The following is a 26,762-nucleotide window of genomic DNA, read 5'->3' as shown; positions in this document are numbered from 1 at the left end:
TCGCTCGCAACCCGGTAGGCAGGCTGTGATGACGTCACAAGGTTACGGGACCTAGTTGGCCCACCTGCTTCCTGGGTTGCTTCCCTGGGGATTTTTCGCTCACGGTCAACGGCGCCGACGACACCGACGACGACACCGGGTTTTTTGAAGCGATAGCTTCACTCTTCTAGATGAAGCCGTGTATCGCCGTTTGTGCAACACACACAGCCTGCCCACCTGATTGTGAGTAAGCTGCCCACAGGTGGTAGTTAAATTAATGACTGGTCACCCGGGAACGGCAACCTAGACTGCACAAGGCCCACCGCTGGGAGCACCTGCCATCGCAGGGCAATGGCGCATCGCTTAACCGCTGCACCACTGCGCCAGGAGTGGTACCAGGGCTCCCAAGGACCTATATGAATATAAAGTAAGAAATCCATAACGCTATCGCGTCATATCCTTAAGTAGAAGCTTAAGTGGCCCTTCATTTTTTGAGACACGCGCTCCCAAACAATATCGCGTTAAAATGTACATGACGGATTCGCCAGACTTTATCAAGGGAGCAAAAAATGCTGTCGACGCACAGGCTCCCTTTGACAGTGCCCCACAGAAGTCACAGACATTCTATGTTCCGCAAGTACCTTCTTCCTCGTACGTTGCGGCACTTGCTACACCTTTGCAGCGATACCTCAGCAAAATCACGAGTGCTCACTCAGAAAAGTTTGGTAAACCTATGAGCTCACTCAAACTCACACTCACGTAGGCCCGCGCTCACTCGAACTCACGAAATCAAGTTCAGCTAGGCTCACAGCTAATTTGCAATCACTGCGACTCACGGCTCATCCGGCTCATTCATTTCGACTACCGACTCATCTGGGCTCCCTCGCTCGTTTAGGCTCACGGCTGATCTGGACTTACTCATCTCACAACTCACATTTCATTAGGGATCATTCACTCGTTTTGACTCGGCACACGTGGGCTCACTGCACTGAAGCGCCGAAGTGACTCGCCCCCGAGCCGACCAAGCAGCACGACAAAGGACCCCCGCCCCGAGCGAAGTGGTATGGTGGGACTCGGACAAAACTTCCGCCACATCCCCACGCGGCGCATTACTGCACAGGGACCCGCGCAAACAAACTAGCGCGCCGAGTCCCAGTCTCGGCCGCTTTTAGACAGCCTTTCTTTTAACCGCCTTTTTCTCCTGTTGCCTGAATTTTTGCTCCAGTCTTCAATAAATAAGTTTTGTCTATCAAGAAATTTGGAGTGGCTGCCCCAACCGGCAACGTGTCGCTGGACGAGTGGACGAAGGCGCGAAGTGCCCTTCGAACTGCTAACCACGTACAATCATAGACGAACCAGCCATTCCGACGAAGATCCGGTGTTTCAACTTAACTGGTGCCGTGACCAGGATGACCAGTGTTTCAAGTTAACTGCTAGGCTGCTCAAAAGATAAATGTTGGAGGTGTGCCGGGGGGGGGGGGGGGGGGGGATTTGACTGGCAAGTAGGTTACAGGGAGACGGAAACATGTCTCTCTCTGATAACTGCTGATGCAGGGCAGCTTCTTTTCTCAGCAGTGTGCGCTAACGTAGGGGCCGCACGCCGTGGCCCTAACAGTGCTCGCGTAAGTACTCTGCGAAGCAGAAATTTCCAAAGGGCACGAGCTTCAGGAGAGGCCTATTACTCACGCGATGGTGTCTTTGGAACTGCCGAATCTGGAGGGTTTTGTAGGCGCTAAATCCAACAACTTTTAGCTTTACCTCATCACATGGATTCTACCGCATACAAAACCTATTTAAAAAATTTAGTTCATCTGATTTTACGGCTCTTGCCGTAGATTTCTATCTTTTTGCAGCTGAAAGTACACTGAAGTGTATAAAATTAAGACATCTCGCAATTTACATATCTGGAATTTTTAAAATTTGTCTACCCCTTTCACCGGGGGGAACATAACAAGGTTGATTAAAACTCATCTAATTTCGGAATTTTTTTGTCCTGAACCCATTTGAACCCGTTTGAACCGGATCGACCGAGTCCGAACCAGTTCGAACCGGAACGGAACGTCGCTCCGGAGCCGTTTTTGCTGAGATGTGCGCCGTTTCTTTCAGTCCGTTTTCTTTAATCGTGCAGCATAAGTGCCGCGCTGCCGGGATGATCGCTGAATGCGGCAGAGGTAGGTGTTAGGTACCTTCGTAGTGCACGCATCCGGCCGGCTCGAAGTCTCACGTTCAACTGGTCCATGGTTGCATGCACTAAGGGAGTGTGTATATCAGGGAGAGAGCAGCTGGAAAGTGATGATCTTTGAAGATGCAGTTTATGTATTTTTCTTTCACGAGCGAAGAGGATTGCGACTGGCACGGCATTTAACCGCCATCGCTCTCGTTCTCGAGCTACGTGGACAGTCACGCTCAAGGAGCCGCGTAAAGGGTCCGAGGTATAGCCAGGCAGTTCATTGCAAAACGTTATGTATGTGCTGTAGACATTTCCTGCGCATAAATCCTTTTCCATGGGGTATTCCTCTCTCGTGTCTCCGCAAAACCCACTAGTAGGAAATAAGAGATGACGACGGCAGCGAATAACCAAACCATCACCACTTCTATAATGGGAGAGTTCTATACCATATGTCAGCTGCACATTTCGGGCGCACTGCGGTCCGGGATACCTGACGCTCCTGCTATACGTCACACGGACGTGTCAAGGGCCTAAAACAATTAAAGCTCTGGCAGGGACCTTCGCGCGCGCGCGACCTGTATATATTTTAATTCGTTAATATGTAAATAGTTTTATTACCAGTGTACCTCTCCCCCTGTCCTTTCTACTATCCCCTCACCTCGTTCATTTCACTTCTACGCACTGCCTGCTATCCTTTATTTCCGCTGCCCCAGCTCAGGTGCTTCCAGCAGCGATGGCAGATGCCGGAGCTAGCAACAATCTTTCGCCCAGGCCAGTCACCCAGCATCGGACTGTGCACCCCGCATATACGCCTCACCACGGATCGCGCGGTGTGAGGCAGGAAGAACCAAATGCACGAGAACAAGAGCTGCCGATCGAAGGTCACCTAAACACATCCCAAACGCGGGGGTCACCGCAAGGCGGGCTGGGAGGGAGAGGCAAACGGGAGACGCGGCCGAGTAAAGACACAGCACCAACGTACTTCCCGCCCTGCAGATCCTCATAGAACCATCGTTAAGTTTTATTAAACAGTTCTCTTTGATCGAGTATCCAGCGTATTGCTGTCACATAAATTTCATTAGGAGTTTGCATTATCACGAAAAGACAATATAATTTAGAAACCTCTACGTTAACTTAATTCCGATCATTTTGTTTTTGCTGTCAGTGCATGAAACGAGGTTTAAAACCGAAACCGCTCTTTATGCGCCTTCGCATTGCGTGTTCCGAAACTGTAGAACTGTTGCTGCCCAGAAGGCCTAGGAGCTAGTCTGTGCGCTGATCAGCTGGATGAGCCCCGTCCGCTCCATCGCTCTGCGCGATGCATGGGTTTTTGGCCCGGTGCAGTTTTCTTCTTTCGACTCGGGAACTATGAGCTAAGCATATGATGCGATGAAAAGCTTTTTTGCGCGCGGAGGTAGAGAGTGAGGAAGAAAGAGAGAGAGAGTGATGCCGCAGCTCGTAATTGTGCCTGTCGTTTAACGTAACCAATGAGCGATGCGGATGTGCGAGGCTTCTCGAGTGACCGAACATACCGAAGCCACCACAGCGCCGTTGCGGCCGCGTGGATTCCTCTTCGCGCCCTCTACACATTCATTATTTCAACAGATACTCTCTGTTTCAATCATGGGAAACCAGCAGGAAACTGATTCTACTTTTATGGCCAAACCATGAAATCCGCCATTTTGTCCAGCCCTCGTGGGGCCCCCTAAGCATGGAGGGCCCGGTTCCTTTGAACCCTTTGAACCCTTGATATTCCGGCCCTGTGTGTGGTATATCTGTAGAAACAATTGAACGCCTCATACTCATATGTGATGTTATCCATCCGGATGTCGGTGCAGGCATGCGCCGTCACTCTTCTTGAGGCCCTAGGGTTTAGAGATAACAATGGTCATGTAAATGGATCTGCGGTCGAAGGTAACAAAAAGCTATTGGAAGATTGGTGGTTCAGAGGCAGAGAGGTGAAGTTAGAAGTGTCGGAAACCATATTGAAAGGAAATGGCGAATTTTTATAACAACTTACAACACAGTTAAACAAATATAGAAGAAAGCCGAGCATAGTTGCAACTGCCCTCGTTTCAAAGGCGACGCTCCTATCTTCCTTCCTTCCATGCATCCACCCACTCGCCTGCAGCACGGAACTACTAGTACACTGCAACGGAACCAGTTCCGCACTGCGCTGGCACCAGCGGCACTTTTTCAGGATTGGTGCCGTAAACCAGTTCTGTACCGAATGCAGCTCATGTTTCACATCGGCGTGAGCAGAGCAGCGACGCCACTGTTGCTGAAAGTTGTGTGCGCGACTTGCAGGTTCTAAACTCCACTTGTAAGACGCAACGTTGGTAAGAAGTGAGGAAGAGAGGAGCGCCATGGTGAAACTGGGCGTATCAACTGTCGCTTATGTACGCCAACAGCATCGCGATTTCCTGTTTTAAAGGCGCGCGGACAGAGATCGTAGTGATGCGTGGGGAACTTAAAAATATCGATGGAGCACGCCCTCCTCAACACCTGACTTGGTTTCCACTTTTCGTGCCAAACCGATGGCCTGGGGAGTGACCAGCGCATTTCCGCGATTTCAAAATTGGCGCTCTAGAGGCAAGGGGCAGTATTCTTTGGTATTAGAGCATTGATAACTGCCTCCTAGCTATTAATTTTCAACGTTCAGTTTTAAAATCGTGATATGAAGTGTTGAAAGCACAAGTTTGTTGGTTGTGCTGAAGCCGGTACCGATACCCCGACCATTGCCTCTTATACAAGGGGTCGCCTGCCGCAGAGACGTTTGCTATAGCTACGGCACGCGCATGTCACGGCCGCGCGGCAGTGTGTGCGGGCTTCAGTTGCAAGCGGCCGCCAAAAGGATCGCTATCTATCACCTCTAGTGGAAAGGAGGAAAAAGGGAAAGGGAAGGGCAAGGGAAGGGCAGCTGGTTTTTGTCGCACACGGCCGGCATCTCTCTAGAGAAGGCAATGCCCCATAGGAGAGGCCCTCGCTATCCGGGCCGCGTTACAAAAAACGTGCAGGAAGTCACGTGGTTTCGCAAGGCCTACTGGGATTTCTTGGCCAACGGCGCAGCCAATAGCAGCGTTGGGCGCAGCGGCGTCGTCTGCTTCACGCATCACCAATGTCGGCAGACCGGTCGAGTAGAGTTGGAAATTCGCACTTTTATTCAATCGTTGTGGTCCGCGGGAGGCACAAAGTTCCAGAGGCCTGTAGTCGGTGCTGGTCTTCATGGCTGTGCTCTTAGTTCATTCATGATGCCGTCTTGACGAAAGCGGTTGTTTTAGAAGCCCGCGACAGCTTTCTCTGAAAAGGCTTGGCGCTGCAGCTTCGCTATTCTCTTTCGGTTTTGTGCGGTTGCGTCCCTCAACGCTGCTAGTCTTGTTCCAAGGAGAAATTGACAGTGCCGACGGCTCATAAAGCGATAGACGACGGTGACACGCTGGTTTATGGTTACAGCAGCGCGGGAAGAAAAAGCCATTTGCGAGTCGGCGCTTGTTTTGTGTATGTACACGTGTTCTGCGTGTTCCTTCATTTTTGTGTATTTTTCCCGCGCGGTTTTAACCACGAATAAATACAAACTCGTCCAGACCGTGTCCTTGTAAGTATACCCGTTGTGTCTACGTTCCCCTATGTATGACGGTCACAATTGTTGGCGACCGATATGCGTGGGCCGCGGTGTGCTCACCGAAGCGTGCAGTGCCAAGAAAGCCGCGCCGCATCCGATGGTATCCGTCAGCAAAGCGATACGCGAAGCAGTCTGAAGCGTACCATATCTGTTTACTGTACGCTGTGCGAGCGATTTGTCAAATGCGTGCAAGTTTTCTCCGATATGGACCCAGTGGATCGACCGACCCGCGCTGCTGTCTCGATCGAGTGCTGTTGTGCGAGCGTAGGGACACATAGACGGGTTTAGGAGGCGCAGTGTTAGGTTTAAAACATTTGCGCTTAAGGGTGGTGAAGTGTAAGGCCATGCCATTGTAAGATTTGAGTGTACCTCGCAACTTACCGTTTACCGAGATGCCGAGTCGACCTGCGACCACCTCGCCGAGTTGCACTTTCTTGCATTCAGCTGATTAAACGCATTAGTGAAGTCCAAAATTTGTAGTTTATTGGACAATCAAAATATGAGCCTTAAAAAGGATTGATACAGCATAGCACTTATTACAAAACATAGTTTGCTACCTGAAGCAAGCAAAATCTTTTAACAAAAGTGATAACACTCGTTCGTGTATGGAAGGAGAACACACATAAAAAGGATTCAACAGAAAGACTAGAAAGAAGATTGGTTTATGGGGTTTTAACATCCCAAAGCGACTAAGGCTATGAGAGATGCCGTAGTGGAGGGCTCCGGAAATTTCGACTACCTGGGGTTCTTTAACGTGCACTGACATCGCACAGTACACGGGCCTCGAATTTCTCCTCCAAAGAAATTCAGCCGCCGCAGCCGGGATCGAACCCACGTCTTTCGGGCCAGCAGCCGAGCACCATAGCCACTGAGCCACCGCGGCGGCACTAGAAAGAAGAAGAAATGCACAACTGAATTAGATCACTTTGCAACCATGAACTATTCGAACAGAGAGAGAAGAAGAAATGCACAACTGAATTAGATCACTTTGCAACCATGAACTATTCGAACAGAGAGAGTAAAGCATATATGAAGGCAGTAAATGAGGGCTTTGAGACAGAAAAATATTTGTGGACCGATCTTGCCAAATTGTGTGAGAGCTTTCATTTCTCGGTAGTTGTTTCTGCATCACAAAGTTGATAAAATTTAAGCAATGTAAATGCAAAGTAATTGGAGCACTGTGTGGAAGTTACTTGAAAAATTGGTAACAGTTGTCGCAGCTGGTGGAAAAAGTGAATCATTTCCCTCCCTTCTGCTTCATGTATTCCTTTCTGTAATATATGTAAAGAAAGAGAGTACCCTGCTGACACTATTTCTATTGTTGCAGTGTTGTATTCGACTCTTATCTGCCTAGCCTGGAACAGTATAAAAATAGCATAGTTTTCTGTCTAATTTTCTGTTCTGTTTGTTGTGTGCTATGTGGTACTTGTGTGCACATGCTGTTTTATATTTGTCAAAACCACGAGCCAACCAACATAGTCTGCACATAAGACGGGCATTTGAGCTGTGCACAACTAAGGCATGATGACAGCTAAAGAATGATTAATATAGTGTACAAATTGTGGCTGGTAGAATCATAAGTTTTTCCTCTGTATGCATATGTACCAAGTGCATGTGGAAAAGTGTTTTCATCACTTAAGAACATGAATTTGTTGCAGGTTGCGAAACTTATATTTTTTATTTATTTACATATACTGCAGGCCAATGTTTTAGCACAAGTAGGATGGTCATACAAATGTAGAATACAACAAGAAGAACATATACAATGCGAGGAAGAACACATGGGAAACACCACATTTCTTAAAAGAACAACTGTATGATAAAACTAATATTGGGTAATAAATGGCAACAACACATCTCATGTATGATAAGAATGCGAAATGCATGACAAATAACTCTTCTGGAAGGAAAACAGGATATGTTAAGTATGCAAAATATGGCTTTCTAGTCCTTTCAAAAAATCTTTGCTCTTAAAAATGTTGCGTGGTAAGGAATTCCCTTATATGCTAGAACTTATATGCTAGTAGTGCTTACTCTGTTGCTGCGTGCAGTGGGATGATCACCCCCTTTTGACACTACTAGTTTGAAAGGCCAAAATCACCTTCAGTTGTGTTGAATATCTAGAACTAAAATTGTAAGTATGGTACACTAATTACTCTCTTGATTATTCCGGCTTCTATAGTATAAAAAACATGCACTCCATATATTTTACAAAATACGATACATCAGTCACCCTGTACCCTAAAGGACAGTAGTGCAGGCACGCTAAAGAAAGCTCTAGGAGACTGCTAACTGCAGCCCCTATTCTTGAACATCAGTGACCAATAGTACATGTCCATCTGTGAAGCTACAGCGTATAGATTCATGAACAAGAACTAGCATTTGCACTCTGGACATGTACTGCTAATGTTACTTAAATGATTTCTTTTCGAAAATGTGCGTATTGTTCATTTACCACAAAAGACAAAAATCTGATTTTAGGAAGCAGGAAATTTCGGGTTGATTCAGTAGCAATGAAGCTAAATCAAAGCCCTGATTACTCCTGAAAAAACTGACAGTGACTGCCATCAAGCATGAGCCTAAAATCGGTGGTGTACATGACGCATTCATATTACAAGGCTATTCTTTTCAATACTCAGTATGGCAGGTTGTAATGTGCTCTAAATTGTGAGCGGCCGTTTGAATAGAATTTTATTTTGACAAAGTCAGACATTTACCGTATTTACGCGTGTAATTTGCGCCCGCACTTAGATTGTGCACCCCAAAAAGTTCAAACTTTTAACCGGATTAAAAAAAAAACTACTCGTACATTTTGCGCACAATGCTGAGCCACACCACCAGCATGTACCGCGTGTTCCGTATTTATCTGTCCCTGTTACGAAAAATTCCGCTGCGCAATCTACTGAACTATATGGGCTCAAAACGCCGACTACAAGGTACCTTATGATGGTCTTCGTCTTTCGATAAGTAATTTAACATCTAAAATTGCCTACATTTTCGGGAATCGGCGAAAAACTGCATTCAGCTGCGGCAGAACTTTTCGTCCAAGCGAGCAAAGAAGCCACTTTGACAGGTTGCGCCATCTGGCGAGCGGTGAGGCAACCGATGTCACGGCTTGGGGCTGGAATGCGCACCTCGCGTGGTTTCTTGGGACGTGCGTGTCGTCTGCTCCTTGAAATTAACACCGCTCGCCAGATGGCGCAGTCTGTCAGACTGGCTTCTTTGCTCGCCTGGACGAAAAGTTCTGCCGCAGCCGAATGCAGTTTTTCGCCGATTACTGAAAATGTAGGCAAGTTTAGATGTTAAATTACATATCGAAAGACGAAGACTATCATAAGCTACCTTGCAGTCGGCGTTTCAGCCCATACAGTCCAGTAGTTTGCGCAGGAGAATTTTTTCTAACTCGGACAGTTAAATACGGAACAGGCGGTATACGCGGGTACGAACTGTGCGCCGTTAACCCGGCTTGCTCGCGCTGGCGGTTGCTATCCGGGACGAACAGTTGCGCGCGCGCCCAAATCCAAAACTCTACAGTACCGTTTGCTATACGGTTTGCCGCTAGTCAGCCGGGCCAAACGCAAGGGCCCCGCTTTATTGCCCGTTATCTCCTCCCACTGCTGACTTCGCGATTGAATCTTTGCGCGTTTATTGCTTTGAGCTAAGCACGTGCCGTCATGCCACCCCGCTGGGAGCTACATAGCGTGAGTGGGGCCGAAAGCCCTCAAACCTTTTTGTTTGCCAGAGAGGGGTGCCAACCTTTTTTTTTTAGGACGTGTTCGGATAACTTGCTTAACTCGCTTACGCGTAAATTGCGCACCCTATTTTTGGAGCCCTAATTAAAGAAAAAAGGTGCGCAAATTACGCGAGCATATACGTACGGTGCTCTATGCCTATGGAACTTCTTTGTGATTTCCTTTGTAAACGAACTATAGTTTTAAGGAATCACAGTGCTCTCTTAGTTATAAAACAGTGACACTTCCCAGGCGCTATGGCTGAGATAACAAAAAATGCACCGCCATACAGATTACTGCTAGGCGCAAACATTTGCACACTACAAGTAATAATCAAATTGAAATGATGCCCCAAAGAAACTGCGGTGTGCTCGATGCTATAGATGACAAGGATCTCTTTTTTTATTTTCTTCTAATGAGGGAGTGCGTCAGCTAATAAATAAATAACCATGTACAGTAAGCAGATTTTCATCAGAACCATATATAAACCGCAGACAGTTTAGGAGTAATGACACAATTACTTTTCATCTGTGAGGGAATACTGTAGCCGTGCTACTCGATCATAACGTCTAGCTAAAGCCATTTATTCGCAAATCGTTCTATTTCTTGCATGAACATCTAAAACGTCATATTGAAAGGATACATGCAGTCAAGCTATATAATAAGCACCTTCTCGATAAGAGCATTTCTTTCCAATCTCTTGAGAATGTATCGAGGTGGTTCCTCACCTGAAGGGAGACGGCACCCGCACGTATACGAACTACGAGCGGCGACATCCGATCGAAGTGCTCGGGCAGAAAATGTTTTAAACATATGCAGGTCCATTTTGCTGGTTCCCAGTCGCTTTGGACTCGTCTAACGGCCTCAGTCCACTGCCTCCTTCACTCTGGATCTTTTGGAAACCTGTTTGAAAACAATACTATTCACTGCACTCGGACAAAGAGCCACGAATAAGGCCGGGGAGGTACGAATACCACGTTCACGCCGTGTCGTGCGTTATGTTCTGAGAGCATGCATTTTACTCATTACGCAGTCAATTAAATACGAAAACAAAATGCAGTATACTTACGTTTGGAAAGTGACGCCCAGTTCTTGTCCTGGCGTGCGCGGCCTACACCCAGGAACGCAGCAGCTGGGCATCGCAGCGTCTTTGTTGTCAATCGGAGCACAAGTCTCACTTTCCGCCGTGTCTGACAGCTGCCGACAGCCAGGCGCGGCGCGAAATCGTCTGCTCGCGCCGCTCGCGTTGATCTTCGCGGCGCTAGCATGCCATTGGCTGAGACAGTGGCCAAGTGTCGTGGCGGAGCCCAAGCTTCCGGCTTCCAAAAATGTGACGTAGCAGCCTCTCCTCTTTTCCTTCTTTCCTCCATGCAATGCCCCGACGATCCGACTTTCAACCAATCGGAGGACTGGCTGCTAGCCATTGTTAGTATCGGGCCGTGTAGCGCGGTTTTGCGTGTTGGTGTTGAGTACGAGGTTAGTGTTTTCGTCTCTGGTGTTTACGTCGTAAAATTGAAGAACAAAGTTTTTACAGGCTGCCACCATGGAACGTGTGACGCGTAGTCATCGCTACGAGCGGCGCCCGGGCACTCGGGCGCAGTCGCGGCGTGCAACGCCTAGGCCAGCTGCCACTGCGAACGCCTCGTGTGCAGGCAGTGACCCGGGAGCTTTCCCGCCCGAAGGAACGTCCGGTACCTCGGGCCAACCCTGCGATTGCTCGGTGAGTGTCTCTTGTCGCTGAGGGACACGCCGGAGGAGTCGTGCGCCGCCGATCAGTTGGGCCCCGCAAAAACGAGCGGCTACCAGATCCGGAGGGATGGTTTCGTTTTCCCTTGTTTCTATGCGTATTTCCATAAATTAAGTGGTTCCGCACAGCCTTATTTGCTTGAAGCGCGCGCAAAAGTGCTGTCGAGTGCAGAACGCATGTGATGCATTCGGCGATCACTTCGACATGGGCCTGTTTCGGTGGCGTTGGCTGCTTTTCATGGTAGCGCGCGCTGCATATTTCTGCATCTTTCTAGAGAAGGCAATGGTCTTAGACTGTTTATTCGCACGAAAACATAAGCACGCAGAGCTGAAGGGAAAGTGTTGCAAATAAGTTTAGTTTTGTCTCTTATAGATTACTTAAACCCTCTTTGGTTTATTGGGGTTTAACGTCCCAAAGCAACTCAGGCTGTGAAGAACGCCGTAGTGAAGGGCTCCGGAAATTTCGACCACCTGGGGTTCTTTAACGTGCACTGGCATCGCATAGTACACGGGCCTCTAGAATTTCGCCTTCATCGAAATTCGGCCGCCGCGGCCGGATCGAACCCGCGTCTTTCGGGTCAGTAGCCGAGCGCCGTAACCACTGAGCCACCGCGGCAGGGCACTTAAACCCGCTTAACTTAACTTAAACCCTCTTTAAATTAAGTTTAAATCTTTTGTGAAAACCACGGTGGCAAACCTATCAGCAGACGAACGGTTTAACGCGTCTGCAGACGCACGGTTTAACACGTCTGCTGACTGCTACCGCTCACTGCTTGGAAATGTTTCGGTCTTTCGACACTTCAGCAGCAGTTTTACTTGCTCGTTGTGCGTACTGAAAAGAGTTCGGTTTTGTAAAGTGCGATGCGCTATTGTTGCGTCTTCGCTGCACCACAAGCGAACGAAGAAAGGAGCCCAGACTCTCATTACATGAGCTACCATACGACAGCGCTACGCGGGACCGCGACACCTCACCACCCCTGACCACCCACCGCATTGGCGCAGATATGGAAGTAGCTAGCGCCATCTCTGAACAACCGCTCGCAACTGAATGCACAGCGGCTGCAATGTGTGAGCGCGCGACTCCGCAGGCATCTTTCTAGAGGAGGCAATGCTAAAACGCACGGAGGGGGTCGTCTGCTGCAGAGACGTCTGCTACAGCCAACGTTACTAGATTACTTTGCTACAGCTACGGCACGCGCATGTCACGGCCGCGCGGCAGTGTGCGCATGCGCACTTGAGTTGCAAGCGGCCGCCACAAGGATCGCTAGCTATCACACCAAGTGAAAAGGAGGAAAAAGAGAAAGGTAAGGGCAGCAGGTTTTTGCCGCACACGGCCGGCATCTCTCTAGAGAAGGCAATGCCCCGACGATCCGACTTTCAACCAATCGGAGGACTGGCTGCTAGCCATTGTTCGGTATCGGGCCGTGTGGCGCGGTTTTGCGTGTTGGTGTTGAGTACGAGGTTAGTGTTTTCGTCTCTGGTGTTTACGCCGTAAAATTGAAGAACAAAGTTTTTACAGGCTGCCACCATGGAACTTGTGACGCGTAGTCATCGCTACGAGCGGCGCCCGGGCACTCGGGCGCAGTCGCGGCGTGCAACGCCTAGGCCAGCTGCCACTGCGAACGCCTCGTGTGCAGGCGGTGACCCGGGAGCTTTCCCGCCCGAAGGAATGTCCGGCACCTTGGGCCAACCCTGCGATTGCTCGGTGAGTGTCTCTTGTCGCTGAGGGACACGGCGGAGGAGTCGTGCGCCGCCGATCAGTTGGGCCCCGCAAAAACGAGCGGCTACTAGATCCGGAGCGATGGTTTCGTTTTCCCTTGTTTCTATGCGTATTCCCAGAAATTCCGCACAGCCTTATTTGCTTTAAGCGCGCGCAAAAGTGCTGTCGGGTGCAGAACGCGTGTGATGCATTCGGCGATCACTTCGACATGGGCCTGTTTCGGTGACGTTGGCTGCTTTTCATGGTAGCGCGCGCTGCATATTTCTGCGAAGTGCGTCCTCCATTGTTTCACTGGGCGACTTTGGTGTCATTGTTCTGGACCACGTGGTTTTGCAGAACTAAGCAGTATGTTCGTTTTTTACTGGTTTATTATTTGACAGCGAATTAGGCAAGTTTTGCTAGAGCGGCCCTGTGACAAAACAAAACTAAGTTGAACCCAGCGGGTTTACTTGCGAGATTGCCGACTCGACGCGCGGTCAGTGCGCCCGAGCTCTTGGGTTCAATCCGTGCTGCTTCTGCTGCATTTCGATCACATTGTAGGGCAGAAACGGTGCACATTGAGATTTTTGCAAAAAAAAACGGGTGTATGGGATCACCCTGCGGTTGGGGCCTATAGTAGTTACCAAGGCAGGTACAAAGAATCATGGAGGAAATCTGCTCGGCGGTCGGACCGTCATGCAGAGTTGTATCCAACCGTAGTTGGTTTTCGCTAAAAGTTGTGATGTTTAGCGCGAGCACCCGGTTACCAAGAAGAGGACGATTAATTAAACCTGTAAGCGCTGTTGTAGAGATCCGGAATTTGTTTTATCTGCTACAGCTTACTTCTTAGCCCTTGTTCGAGCAGGTTGAAATATGATTCCATCAATTGGTTTCTGTCTGGCCCTGTGGGAAATTTGAGTACGCCTTCTTTCCATTCCTTTTTTGGAGATGTGAAGGCTGCCCAGATTGCAGATTGCCCTTCTGGAGTGTGCAAAGCTAGGAAGTAAATGCCTGTCAGGACACATCTGGGCTAGCTGCATCAATAATATAAATTACATATCAGAACAAAAATGCGTGCACTTGCTGGCTTGTTAAGAGTGGTAATAAATATTGATAGTTTTGTTTATTTTTTGCTGCAGTGTAGCGGGAGGAACTGAAAGCAGTGATTGGACTGGTCATCCTGAGAGGCCTTTCACAACCATGCAAAATACTCTGAAAATAAGCATCCAATGTTCTGTACTCATCTACCAATACTTGCTTTTTGCTTTGGAATTTAGACATGTTGGAAGTGTGAAGCACCCATATCCTTCTGCCTTCCATAGTCATTGCAGCTGTTCATAAAGTAGTAATAGCCTATTATAATCATTGTTCTTTTTTGTTTGCAATAATTTTTAAAACAGAAAAATGCTAATGGTAATGGCTAGCAAAATGAATTCTAATAGCAACCATGTTTTTGAAAGAAAATAAGCGATGATAGATGTCATTTGTTTAGGAATGAATGCCTAGACAAGTTGTTGTTTTTACGCAGGTGAATTTTAGTGTTAGTTTTTAGCTTTCATTCATACTAACTCTTTTACCTTACTTTAACCGTCTTTTCACTTCCTCTTCCTTCATTCACCTCTCACTGCTTGTAAATCTTCCATTGTTTTTCCTTATTTCTGTTGGTTGCCTTCATCCATTGTGATTGGACTGTGTTGCTGATTATTATTTGCTAAGCTTCGTAGTGTTTTTGCAGAATGCAGGCTTAAGTACTCAGCAGCAGCAATACAGCCCTTTGATACACCTGCTGGCCATGAAACTCTTGGTGAAATTTAGTTTTGGTATGAAAGCGGGTGATATAAGCCCCACTGCCGATTGAAAGGCTGCAGCTGGCAGCCCGTGCAGGCGGCATTCAGAACAGGTTGTATTACAGAAAGTTTTTTGCATACACAGGCTGTTATTTTCTATTACCATGCGGCCATGTAGAAATGGCAGTCAGTTTTCTTTGTTCGGTTTTAGTAGCTTCTGCGTGCATAAGTTGAAAATAAGTGGTACCATGGTTGGCTCCTTATCTACGTGCACCTGGAATAGGTCGGTGAACTCACTCACGAGTGGACTCACCCAGGCTCACTCACGCTCATTTCAGATGATGATCTGAGTCGTGAGTGAGTCTGAGTTCTTATTCAGATCATGATCTGATTTGTGAGTGAGTCTGGGTTCTTATTCAGATCATGATCTGAGTCGTGAGTCCAGCCTCACATTCAAATCATGATCTGAGTCGCAGTGAGTCCACGCTCACATTCAGATTATGATCTCATCGAGTCATGAGTTCTGGCTCGCATTAAGATCGTTATCTGAGTCGTGGTGGGTTCGGGCTCAAGTTCAGATTATGATGAATCATGGTCAGCCGGTCGAGTTTCCTGTCCACTCGTAATACTTATTACGATTCTGATCGAGATGATGGTGCAAGCAATTTCAATGTTTCCTGATACTTAATTTCTGTGGCTGTTGCACTCCAGATTATGAAAACACGAGAAAAGTTTATTGGCTTCCACACTTGGTCTCGTTGGATATTACCTGTGGCTGGCTGTGACACGGTTGCTGTAGTCCTTCCTTTGCTGTTACTTAATTAGTTGCAGAATACATGCAGTGCCTTAGACCTTTGCGTCCCGCGAGCAGCAGCTACAGGCCTCAGCCAGGCCTGCCACAGGCTATCTGCAGTTCAGAGCTCATTGCATCAGTGTTAACATTATTTTTTGCATTTTAACTTAACTAAGTCATTAGGTCTGAATGAGGCCTAATGACATGTTCCCCATTTTTGCTGTCCGTAGCGCCATATTTTTTATTTTAATTCTTTGCTTTTTATGCATACAATGTCCCAAAAAATACTCCGTCTGGACTCATAGTCAGATGGCCAGATGTTATCTAGCAGAAAGGAATTCAGACATGCGAGGGTTGAAACTAAATGCGGACTTCTTTTTTTTGTTCAATTATGTCGCGGCATACCGTAGTAATGGAAACACGAAATTAGCCGTACATTTACAGTGGGGCATGAAATTGACCAAACCCTGAACAGAATAGAGAAAGGCGACAAGCACGAACGAAGATTCTTTGCAAATCATTTATTCGCTCACTTACCTTGTTCCTTAGTGACTTAAGGTGCAGAGGTGCCAAAAGAAGGAAAGCGATGATGCGAAGGGTGCGGGATGGGAAGAGGACATTGACATAGAGGGTTCAGGCTGTGAGTAACGCTGCCGGGCTGTGTGGGGACGGTCGATGGCACGTTTTTTTCTTCTTGTTAGGGGCTGTTTGAATGTGCCAAGATTCGAGTAAGAGCCTTTATTGGTAATTTGCTTCGGTTCTTACGATGGTGCTTTCGTTAAAGTTGATTCTATGGTCTGAGTGCTTGGAATGCTTGGCTATACGATTGTTCTCACTTGCGAAGCTGTGGACCGTTTTTGTGCTGCCACATGGACAAGTTGCAGAATATTAAGCTCTCTCCAAATGAAAACTGTCATTCGCAGACGAAATGTTCACAGTTTTTTCGAAGGGAAATCAGGGAGATGCCTCTTTAGCTGTATGTAAGGGAAGTTGTTGAAAGGACATGGTGGAGAAGCCCAGAAAGCTTTCCAGTGAATCCTATATTCCCCAGACTATACCGCACCATGGTGGCATTCCCTCAGCAGCACTGTTCACTAACTTATCCATAGTAAATACTCGCTCTCTCTTTTTTCGTGTTGAGAGCGGGGGTGCAGTTGTGACAAACAGGTCGAGACAGGTACAATGGTGTTAGAGAATGCACCATTATACCCTTTGCGCAAATATACTCGATCTCGAAAGCTGGTGGTTGCCCGACGGGCTTCAGGTTCACGAAGGTTAAGGGGCATCCCCCCTCTCCTTTTTTAAAAAGAATACCATGGAGGGAATATGACTAATCTTCGCGCTAACTTTTTCTGTTGGCAACGCAGAAATAAAAACACCGTCTCTTAAAAAGGATTTTTGGCTGCAAAATTTTCCTGCAATTCTGCAAGCTGGGTGCACCCCTTCTAGCCACCACAACTAGGAGGTTGCTGGAAGAAGGTCCATTCCTTCCTTTAGATTTGTGGTTGAACCCCTCCTGTGCTCTCTAGACTTTGGACAAAGGCCATGTCTGTAATTAAAGCAGATCTGGTCGCATATAGGGTTGTACTTGCAGAAAAAGTAGTAGTCCAATGACTAGGTTGGGACATTAGAAGCGTCAAATTTTAAACAAGGCCCTAGATGGAATATGGGGTTGGACGCCCCACCCTGGCTCCTTGTGCAGTGCTTGGCACGTGCGATTCATTAGCGACATGACGCTACGTTCGCGCGGCTTTGTATATAGAGCATTTGTATGTTGTAATTATGTGCAGTGGTCGGCTCGCATGCGGTTGTAATTAGAACAGTGCCCGAACAGTCGCGCGCGTGAGTGTTCATCTTCGCTGTTCCTGTTTCTTTTATAGGTTTCTGTAATTAGTATATAAAGCTTTCCCTGTCCTATCGCTCCCCGCTGTACTTCTGCTTGCTATCATGTCCCTGCCCCTTTATTTAGGCTGGCGAAATCTCGGGTGCTTTAGATATTAGATAGCAATTGCCGTGGCAGTTCCAGTTAAAAATGCTGTCAGGTGTCAGTACATGCATTAGGAAAACAGTCAAGCAATGTCTCAAGCGGGCAATAACAGCTGATTGTGCTCGAATTCCTACAGCAATGCCTCAATACCTCTCGAAACGCACAGTTGCACTACTTAGTCTTATGATTCAACTGTCTCAGTGAGCTGCTGGCTTGTGCTTTCTTTTTTTCTACAGTGGCTAATTTTTTAATACTCCACTCAATAGTCATCTAACTGCAATGTATAATGCATGTCAATGTGTATGATGTTGAAAAAGATCAATCCGCATATTTTTTATCCTTTTTTTTCGTTTGGTTTAAATTGTAAACTCTGATTCTTACTTGTACATATTTGGCGCTTAGGCACATTAATCTGCCATTACCATGCCATACCATATCATAATACTGTAACTTTATGGGAGCAGGAATTAGTAATGTAATTTAACTTCATGTGCATGACTTCTAGGAGAGGATGCAGGCTTTTAATTTCAATGCTTTCCGAAAGTAAATTAGCGATGTATGCCACCGTTGGCCTTCTTGACTAATGGCCTGGCTTCCGTGACGATCTTCTCTTTTGCTTTCCACTGCTTGAGGGTACGGAGGCAACACCCTTTCTATTCTAAAATATTGAGAGCGCGTCGTACGAAGGGGTGGCCAAGTGGTTAAAGACATCACTTGGCTGCAGGCTTCGTCCCAACTGCCCAATGAATCACCTCAGGTGGGATTTCAGACCCTGGTCATTGGGCGTGGGCATGAGGGATACCTAGGTAGACTCCACTGTGACAGCGGAAAGTGCGTATTACTTCGTACCTGTGCATACTTGTGTTTGCCTGTATGGGGTTCAGCGATATTCGACACATGTACCCCACCTTCATTGCTGGCTCTCTATGACCCGGCCTTGTGGACACCGCGAGAGAGATTACAGCATTGTTGCAGGGAGCCCTCCTGCTGCAATGGCGTGCTGGCGCCGTCACTGCCCAAGTCACCCTGAGCGCACCGTGGCGCCTTCCTTGCTACGCGTCATCGGAGAAGGGTGATTGACTGTTTCGCTAGAGGAAGACTGCAATAAATGTATCTTCTAAAGCAAGAGCATCACTTGGCTTGCTGTGCAAAAACTGCGCCATAGCCAGTAAGCCGTGGCAGGCACACGTGGCAGAAATGCACTGCAGAGACGCCATACATGAGTGATGTCATCACCATTAGTGAACTTTCCCCTTCTGAGAAGGGCAAGATGACTTCCGCAATGAATGGAAACAGGTTTGGGGATGCCCCTTCTCTTGCCTGGGGTCGCTATACAATACCCCCTCACTGAGATAACAAAGCAGACCAGTCTCAAGATGGGAGCGGCTGGCCCCCTCCGCCCCATGCACTGGGCGAGATGCCATTGTCCTACCTGACTTGATGTACATGTAAACAGTGGCCTGTTGCCTGTGCGAGATAGGCTAGGAAATGCGATCTGCGGCTGTCGTATTCATGTAAATGCAGCTAGAGATTACACAAACAGGAAAGTACCCGCCGCCGCGGTGAGTTGGCCTTCAGTTGAGTCGCTCGCGTCTACATCATCAGGTGGGACCGCAAAGTGTGACCGGAAGTGGCAGTTCACTGCCGATGAAGTATGCGACCATTGGAATGCAGCGAAACCACGTTCACCTCCCAAGCCCCTGACAACAACTCAGCAACAAGCAGTGCTCTCGCATTTACGCATCATAAGAGTTGCTTAGGTGCACGCATAATTTTTGTGAACTAGGGGTCATGTTTCTGGAGGTGAGCCTCTCTCCTACCTGTAGATCTCGCACCGCACCGCTGCACAAGTGTTTGTGTCCATGGTGGATTGGTGAAGCTTGTACCCAAGGTGTTTGGTGGGCAGATAACACCCTAGATGACACAATTTTTGCTCACGTCCACGTAGTGCTGATTAAGAAAATGGTAGAGGATGCTACCCTGACAATGCGGCTAAACAGTGTACTCCAGATGGAATCCATTAGGGGATAATAAGGGAGAATGGGTTGCAGAGAAGAATAGGAAATTTGTTTATTACAACTGTATACAGCAGTAACGTAAATAATAGTAACGTAGCAGTTCTAAACAAACAAAGTCATTACGGGAAGCTCTCGTCCAGGGTTCGCACGGGTCCTTGAAAACCTTAAAAACCCTTGAATTTGAAAATGTGATTTTCAAGGCCTTGAAAACCTTGAAATATTTAGTGGTGCCTGGAAAACCCTTGAATTTCGTGATGATAGTCATTGGCGCCGTTCAGCAATTGCCCATTGATCAACTGGCCACATTGAAAGCGAGGGTTGCCTCCCGATCCAAGCCAAGAAAATCCAGTCCGGTTCAGGCGTTCGTCCTCCATGTTGTCATATTGTCGGGTTGTGTTCTTTTGTTCGCTGCGGTCGCGCACTTTTTATAGTTGCCGTCCTCATACCGCTTGTTAATCGCCTCCCGTTGGATTATTCAGAGCACGTGTATTGCGGCACGCGCTTGATGTGGACGTAATTGTGTGCGTGCGCAATGCCCGAGAAGTGCAATTTCCAGTGATCGTGGCTTAGCCATGACGAGTACAAAGACTGGGTTGCGCCGGACATCAGGAGTTCGCATCGTGCTTGATGCAGACCGTGCGGAAAAGTGTTTGACATCTCATCGATGGGAGAGTCTGCGCTGAAGAGCCACAAGAGGAGTTTGAAACACAGTGCGAGCATGAAGAACGCAGCAGGTAACTCCATGTTGAACTACGTGACATCACGCGAGTGTGGCGAATCCGTTCGTGTGGTCGAACCGCAGTCCTCGAATTTGAATACCGCAAGCAAGGCTCACGATTTAGTGACAGAAGCGGAAATATTGTGGGCTTTGAAAGTTGTCATATGTCATTACTTGTACAGCTCATCCACCCACACAAGCGATCTGTTCAAGAGAATGTTTCCCGACAGTGAAGTTGCGAAGGTCTTCACATGTGGAGAGAAAAAGTGCGCGTACCTGGCGTGTCATGGTCTTGGACCATTCTTTCTATCATCCATTCATCGGGCGATAGATAAGTGCGAGTATTACGTCGTTCTGTTTGATGAATCCGCAAATGATTACCTCCATCAGAAGCAGATGGATATATACATGTCAGGTACTGGGATGCATCTCAAAATATAACAACAAGGTACTTCACATCCGTTTTTATGGGCCACGCCATGGCAGATGACATCGAGGATAAATTGTTGAAGGCACTGGAGTCATTACCACTTGTTAAGATCCTACAAGTATCCATGGACGGACTGAATGTCAAGTTGAAATTTTTCAGAAGCTTTCAGGAGCACCTGCTATCAAGTACAATGCCTAGATTTAGGCACTTGCGGTGTGCACGTTGTGCACAATGCCTACAGGGCGGGTGTAACTGCCAGCAAGTGGGGAGTGGACATTCTGTTGTCTAGTCTAAGTGCATTGTTTGAAGATTCCCCGGCGAGGCGAGAAGACTTCGTAGCGGTGACTGGTCAGGCTACATTTCCCCTTAAAGGCCTACTTGACCGAAGTTTTTCAAACCATAAAAAGGTTGTTTTTTCATAGTACACCCCCGTATCATGTTACCCACAAAACATTACGCTCCAGTTTCAAGCAGTTACAATGTCAAAGGCACACAAAAATCGGAGTTTTCAATACCGAAACTGGAGAAACGGGCGCCATTGCCGCCCGCCGGAAGTGACGGATGTTTGAGACTGGAGGCCTGACAGGTTCGGAGCGTCTGCTCAATGCGGCGCGAGCAAAGCGCTGGTACCTGTAGCGCGTGCAGCACTTTGAGCGATAAATACTGGTTATATGTGAAAATACACATCTTAAAACGGATGAAAGACCCTAGAAAAAGTTTTAAACGTGTTTTATTTGCTGTAGTAGACTAGAAAACTCCTCGCTCAACCTCAGCGAAGATGATCGCGCCGCAATGCTAGTGAGCGTTGTTTGCCTGGCAATATTCGATTACAGCTTGCGCAAAGTTCGGACATAGCGGAGAAAGGAAGCATATTCAAATTTAGGCCAAGTAGAAGTGCTTGTATTATCAAGTCGGCTTTTTTGAGCGGGCACGCACGTGCCACCAGCACATGTGCGCTCTGCTGTGCGTGCAATATGGTTGTTGTCATGATAAAAAAAATGACCTGCTTTCTCCTTTTCCTTCTAATTTTTCTCCCCGTCGAAAGATATGCCTGCCTGCGTATAGAAATTTGTAACAGGTGCTGTGAACACGAGGTAAATCAATAAAAATAGCTAGATGTCTAAAAAGGGAGCTCAAGAGAATCAAGCGCTGCGTTAAGCGAAAGAATATGCCAGAAGCAAAATTTGTGTTGCAAAATAAATATATATATTTTTCTCTTCGAGGACCGTGGCATCAATGCGGTGCCGATGGTGGGCTGGTTCATCTTTGCGCGCCTCGGTCGGGCCAGCCACTGCGCGTTGCGAAATACATGCCGATTCAAATGAACAAAAACTCATGCGCTGCGTTCATTACTGTATTTACCTAGAATCACTCACAGCCAGTTACTGCAGGGACAGAAAAGTTTTTCTAATCTTTTCAAACCACACAGCTGGGCAGAACGACGTGTGGTTGCCGGACCCCAGTCGACCGTTTACACCCGCCGCGCAAATTACCATAGGCAGTGTGTCTGTACCGACTGAGTAATAATGAAGAACATATAATCAAAATTACGTGTTGTCTTTCTTTGAAAATATTATCATTCAAATAACATGCGTTCAGTTCTCTGAGGTCTTGGAGACGAGCCTCGAATGGTAACGCTGAAGCTTCCTGTAATCGACCTCAAGTATGAACGGCGTGAGGCAGTAAGAAATTCGACATTTTCAGTAACGCTCATGCAGCCTTCCAGGATTCTCAGCTCGGCCTGCAAATCTTCCGAGACAGCGGATACACTCGGCGCACGACGGCATTATTGCGCATTGGGCAGAGCTGTACGTGCAGTAAACGCGTGCATATGTTGATTCCTTTTCAGACGAAGCAGACCTCCCCTTAGACTTCTACCTGGTGTAAACAACGTGCCGTCAAAAGGGCAATGGAGTGTATACTGCAACCGCGCAAAATGACGAGGGACGAAGAGAGGAAAGCATAGGACAAGATACAGATCTGCGTCTTGTTCTGTGCTTTCCTCTCTTCGTCCCTCGTTGTCTTGAGCGGTTGCAATATGCCCTCCATTGTCAACCACCAACTAGCCCGCCTTCACTTGTTACATGTCAAAAGGGCGCTGCTCGATGAGCAAAACCATCCACTTTAGCTTCTGAACCGGCTAAGCTAGCTTGTGACAAGTGGTCCCCCGTCCTCTTCATTCTCCCGATTAGACACACCTCAAATCCTTTCTTCTACGAATTATTACCCTCTCGGTTCGTGGCATGCTTTGCCGATCGGGCAAGAAACACGTACGTGCTCTGCTGCATGATGTAGACAGGGACAGGTCTACTGACAATGCCCAACCCAGAAAAGGGGTTAGCGCGAGGCAAAAGCATCAGTCACCCACCATTATCTTTTTTGAAGAAGAGAGGAGAATTTACCTTAAAACCTGAGCACCAGACAGCTGACACCAGCTTTCGAGATCGGGGGTGATGGGCAGTGGCTGAGAGGTATACATGGTGCTTTCCGCATTCCTCGTATTCCTTTCCGTGGCCACGCACTTCGTCAACATGATGCTAGCAGTTTATTTTTCTCGGAGACCATCGAGCTTCGCGGTGAAAACAGCCAGAAACGCGCCAGAAGAAGAGGTTACAAGGAGTGCGCACTCACTTCTGAATGCCTGAAACTGGCAATGCCGGTGTCTCAATTGTGCGTCATTTCCGGTCAGGTTTGTTAGTTGCCCAGCACACCGCTAGGGGACTGCGTCGTCTGCTACAGAGGTTTTTGAACGCTTCTAGCTAAAATTTTAGACGCTTCACAGCCCTAATATTAAATATAAATATTGTTCATAACATGCCCACTTTATCCACCGCAAAATTAGCCGAAGTAAACTTTCGGTCAAGTAGGCCTTTAAGTACGTCGCCCATCGCTGGGTTGAAAATGTTCCGGTAATTGAATGAGCCCTTGCACTGTGGCCTGGTGTGAGAATTTACATTGAGTCTGCAAGAAAGAAAGAAGTGAACCAGCCGAAATGTGCCTCCTTTCAAAACTTGCTCAGTGTCTCCAGTGACCCACTAGTCCCCGCAAAACTGAACTTTGCCCTTGGGATTGCACTGATTCTGAAACCTTTCCTGACGGACTATCAGGCAGACCAACCACTTGTGTTTTTTCTGGCAAGAGACCTCGAAACAATTGTCAGGAAGCTTCTCACAAAGTTTGTGAAGTGTTCAGTTCTCTCTACATCAGTCGGGACTACAGGCCTGTTGAAAATCAACATTGAAGACGTGAACGATCACACAGCACTTGAGAAAGTGGACATTGATTATGCAGCTGAACAAATTTTGAAGAATTCCAAGGTCAGTGCAAAAGATACGTTTGCATTTAAAATGGAATGCAAGTGGTTCCTTGTTAGTGTGTGTAAAAAGGTTCTTGAGAAGAGTCCTTTAAGATTCCCATTGGTTAGAGGCCTTTCCTTATTGGATCCCCGTCAAATGTGCACCAAGCCAGACCAGTGCCTAGCAGGACTCAAGAATGTTTTGAATGCCCTCATCGCTGCAAAAGGTTGAGCGATCACCAATGGGATTCTGTTCTCTGTGAGTACGCTGAAATGCTGCAGATGGAGAAGCACAAGCTGCGATTGTTTGAAAAGAGCTCTGACAGGCTAGACATTTTTTTCTTAGAACTCCTAAAGTTCAATTCATCCTACGCTGAGCTCTGAACAGTAGTCGAACTTTTGCTTGTGCTCAGCCACGGCCAGGCAACTGTGGAAAGAGGATTTAGTGTCAACTGGCAGGTCTGTGTGGAAAACCTGAAAAGTCTGTCGTATGTCTCACAATGCGTTATATGTGACACCGTTGATAAGGCAGGTGGCATCCTTAACATTCCTATAACAAAGGAGTTGAAGACCTCCGTTTCAGCTGCAAGGCATCGTTATCATGCATATCTGGAGGCGCAGAAGAAGGAGCAACGTGAAGAAGTGAAGGAGTCAAAGAGGCACCTCGTTGAGGAAGAAATTGATACCTTAAAGTGAAAGAAAGCAAGACTTGAAGCAACCGTTGCTGATCTGACAGCTTCAGCAGACAACTTGGCTGAGAAAGCAGAAGAGACAGGCGACGTCGTGCACATTGTGAAGTCAAATTGCCTTAGGAAAACGGCAAAAAGCAAGACGGAAGAACTTCTAAACATCAAGCAAGAAATAATCACAAAGTGTCGGGAGCTTTCATGAACGCTTGTTACGACCTGTCTTAGTTTAGTGTTAAACTAGTCAAGTCTGTAAGTACTTCTTTTTCTTAGTGTTCAATAAATTTGTTGCAGCGTGTTTTAAAAAAGTTGTTTTACTATAAGGGTACTAAATTGAGTATTGAAATGAGTCCTTGAAAGAAACTTTTGGGGGCCTTGAAAGTCCTTAAAAACCCTTGAATTTGTGCCTTCATAGCCTGTACAAACCCTGTCGTCGCTCTCGAGAAGGGTTAATATATGGTTTAAAGGCTGAAACAGTCCGATTTAAAGGCTTAGTATTTATTCTGAACCAAGGGCAGCAAAGCATAAAAAAAACACCGATAAAGGCAAAAATATTGAAACAGCAAAAACAGTGCCAATCTATGATCTAAAAGGTTGCCCGAAATCGTTAGTGAATTGTAGAGCACAAAACCATAAAAAAGTACAAGTACCGGTGCTGTAGTTGTCACACTTAAATGTTCCTTAAGGCGCGTAACATTGGCCGTTGGGTGTAAAACATATTCAGCTGTCCGATGTGTGAGTTTATACGTGTCGTGAGTCAAGGTGAGACTGGCTGAGTCAAGAGTTGAAATGGACGAGTGAGCCCGAATGAGTGAGCGCAGATAAGTCGTGAGACGAAACGAATGAGCCCAGATGAGTCAGGAGGCGAAGTGAGGGAGCCTAGATGAGTCGCGAGTCAAAATGAGTGAGTGAGTCCGCAAGAGTCGAGAGTCGAAATGAGTAAGCTGAGGTGAGTCGTGAGTCGAAATGAGTGAGTGAGACCAAATGAGTCGTGAGTTGAAATGAGTAAGGTGACATGAGTCTTGAGTCTGAATGAGTTATGAGTGGTTGACCCCTGATGACTAGTGAGTTTGAGTGAGCTCAAGTGAGTTCTAATCCTGACTTTGGTGAGTTCATGAATACGAGTGAGCCCAGTCCTCTGTGAGTATGAGTTTAAGTGAGCCCGTATGGTGACCAAACTTTTATGAGTGAGCACTCAAGATTTTGCCAAGGTATGGCACCTGGCTGCTGCCTGGGGAGACCTATCACTATTTAGGTGATATGTGAAACAGTGGTTGAGTATGCATCATGCTCAATATCCTGCAGTATGCATGCAGCAATAAAGTACTCCTTTAGAAGTTGGCTAGCAGTTGTACGTAGGCTACTTTTGCTGTGCTTACTGCTTGCAATACTCTGTTTGAGACAGGTGCTGTTTTACTAAAACCTTGCCTTTATTGTTAGATGCAGAGCACCAGCGCAACTTATTTTTACTGTGCTATGAATGCATGGCAGAGTGCCATCTTGGCATTCACGTTTTGACAGTAGATAGTGTTCTTTCAATCTTGATACTCACGCACCCATGGTTACTTCGATTCTCTCATCCTTTATGTGAATAAAGGTGCAATGAAACTCAATTTCAGTACATTGTTTTGCTTTTTGGTTGCATAGAGTGAGTTATAGTGATGCTATTAGCATCGGTAGTACCGCGCATGTTCTGGTCGTTAATATTTTAATTCGTTTGCAAAAACAATCGCGGCGCTGATGGCGTCACCACACAGTGGTGGTTTTTAGCAATGGATATGACATCATTGGATGGGAGCTTGATGACTGGACGAACAGCAAATATTTGTTAACAAGTGAAGGTAGATGTTGTCACGTTTTTGCCTTTTTATATTAGATCAAGAAAGCCAACATGTTTGCCTTACATAAAAACACTGCAGAGCAAGTAAATTCCAAAAAAAAACACCACTAGCGGCTCTGACTATTATTTTGCATCGAATGACTTTGCACCTCTCTGTACACATCTGTGACCTAGCACACAGCTATTATGGCTACTGTCTATGTATCTGAGAACGGCTTAGCGTCATTGATCTGGTCGAGCCATTGCATTCTACAAGCATTC

At 47.0% G+C, this 26,762-nt stretch overlaps 1 protein-coding gene and 2 pseudogenes across 3 annotated transcripts in view; 2 read left to right on the top strand and 1 right to left on the bottom strand.

Annotated features, from left to right (window-relative positions):
• LOC149355140 (uncharacterized) overlaps positions 1-10,872 on the bottom strand; it is a 30,938-nt pseudogene extending 20,066 nt beyond the window's left edge.
• A 1,701-nt stretch (positions 10,873-12,573) lies between these two features.
• The window catches only part of LOC149355137 (DNA (cytosine-5)-methyltransferase 3B-like), a 137,968-nt gene continuing 123,779 nt past the window's right edge, over positions 12,574-26,762 (top strand). For all 3 annotated transcript variants that reach the window (XR_016291463.1, XM_089583638.1, XM_089583639.1), the window contains exons 1-2: positions 12,574-12,709; positions 12,768-12,953. Coding sequence is in view for 2 of the 3 variants with exons in the window: in XM_089583638.1 (XP_089439764.1) it covers positions 12,777-12,953 (177 nt within the window). In the remaining variant the exon portion in view is untranslated. The remainder of the gene's footprint in view (positions 12,710-12,767; positions 12,954-26,762) is intronic.
• Positions 20,065-24,866, top strand: LOC149355139 (uncharacterized; annotated as a pseudogene).

The sequence above is a fragment of the Amblyomma mixtum genome, chromosome 3 (genome assembly GCF_055824585.1).
Source record: "Amblyomma mixtum isolate Tamu chromosome 3, ASM5582458v1, whole genome shotgun sequence".
In the NCBI taxonomy this organism is placed as follows: Eukaryota; Metazoa; Arthropoda; class Arachnida; order Ixodida; family Ixodidae; genus Amblyomma; species Amblyomma mixtum.
Note: the sequence above shows the minus strand (reverse complement) of the source record. Positions and strands in the feature narration are given on the sequence as shown.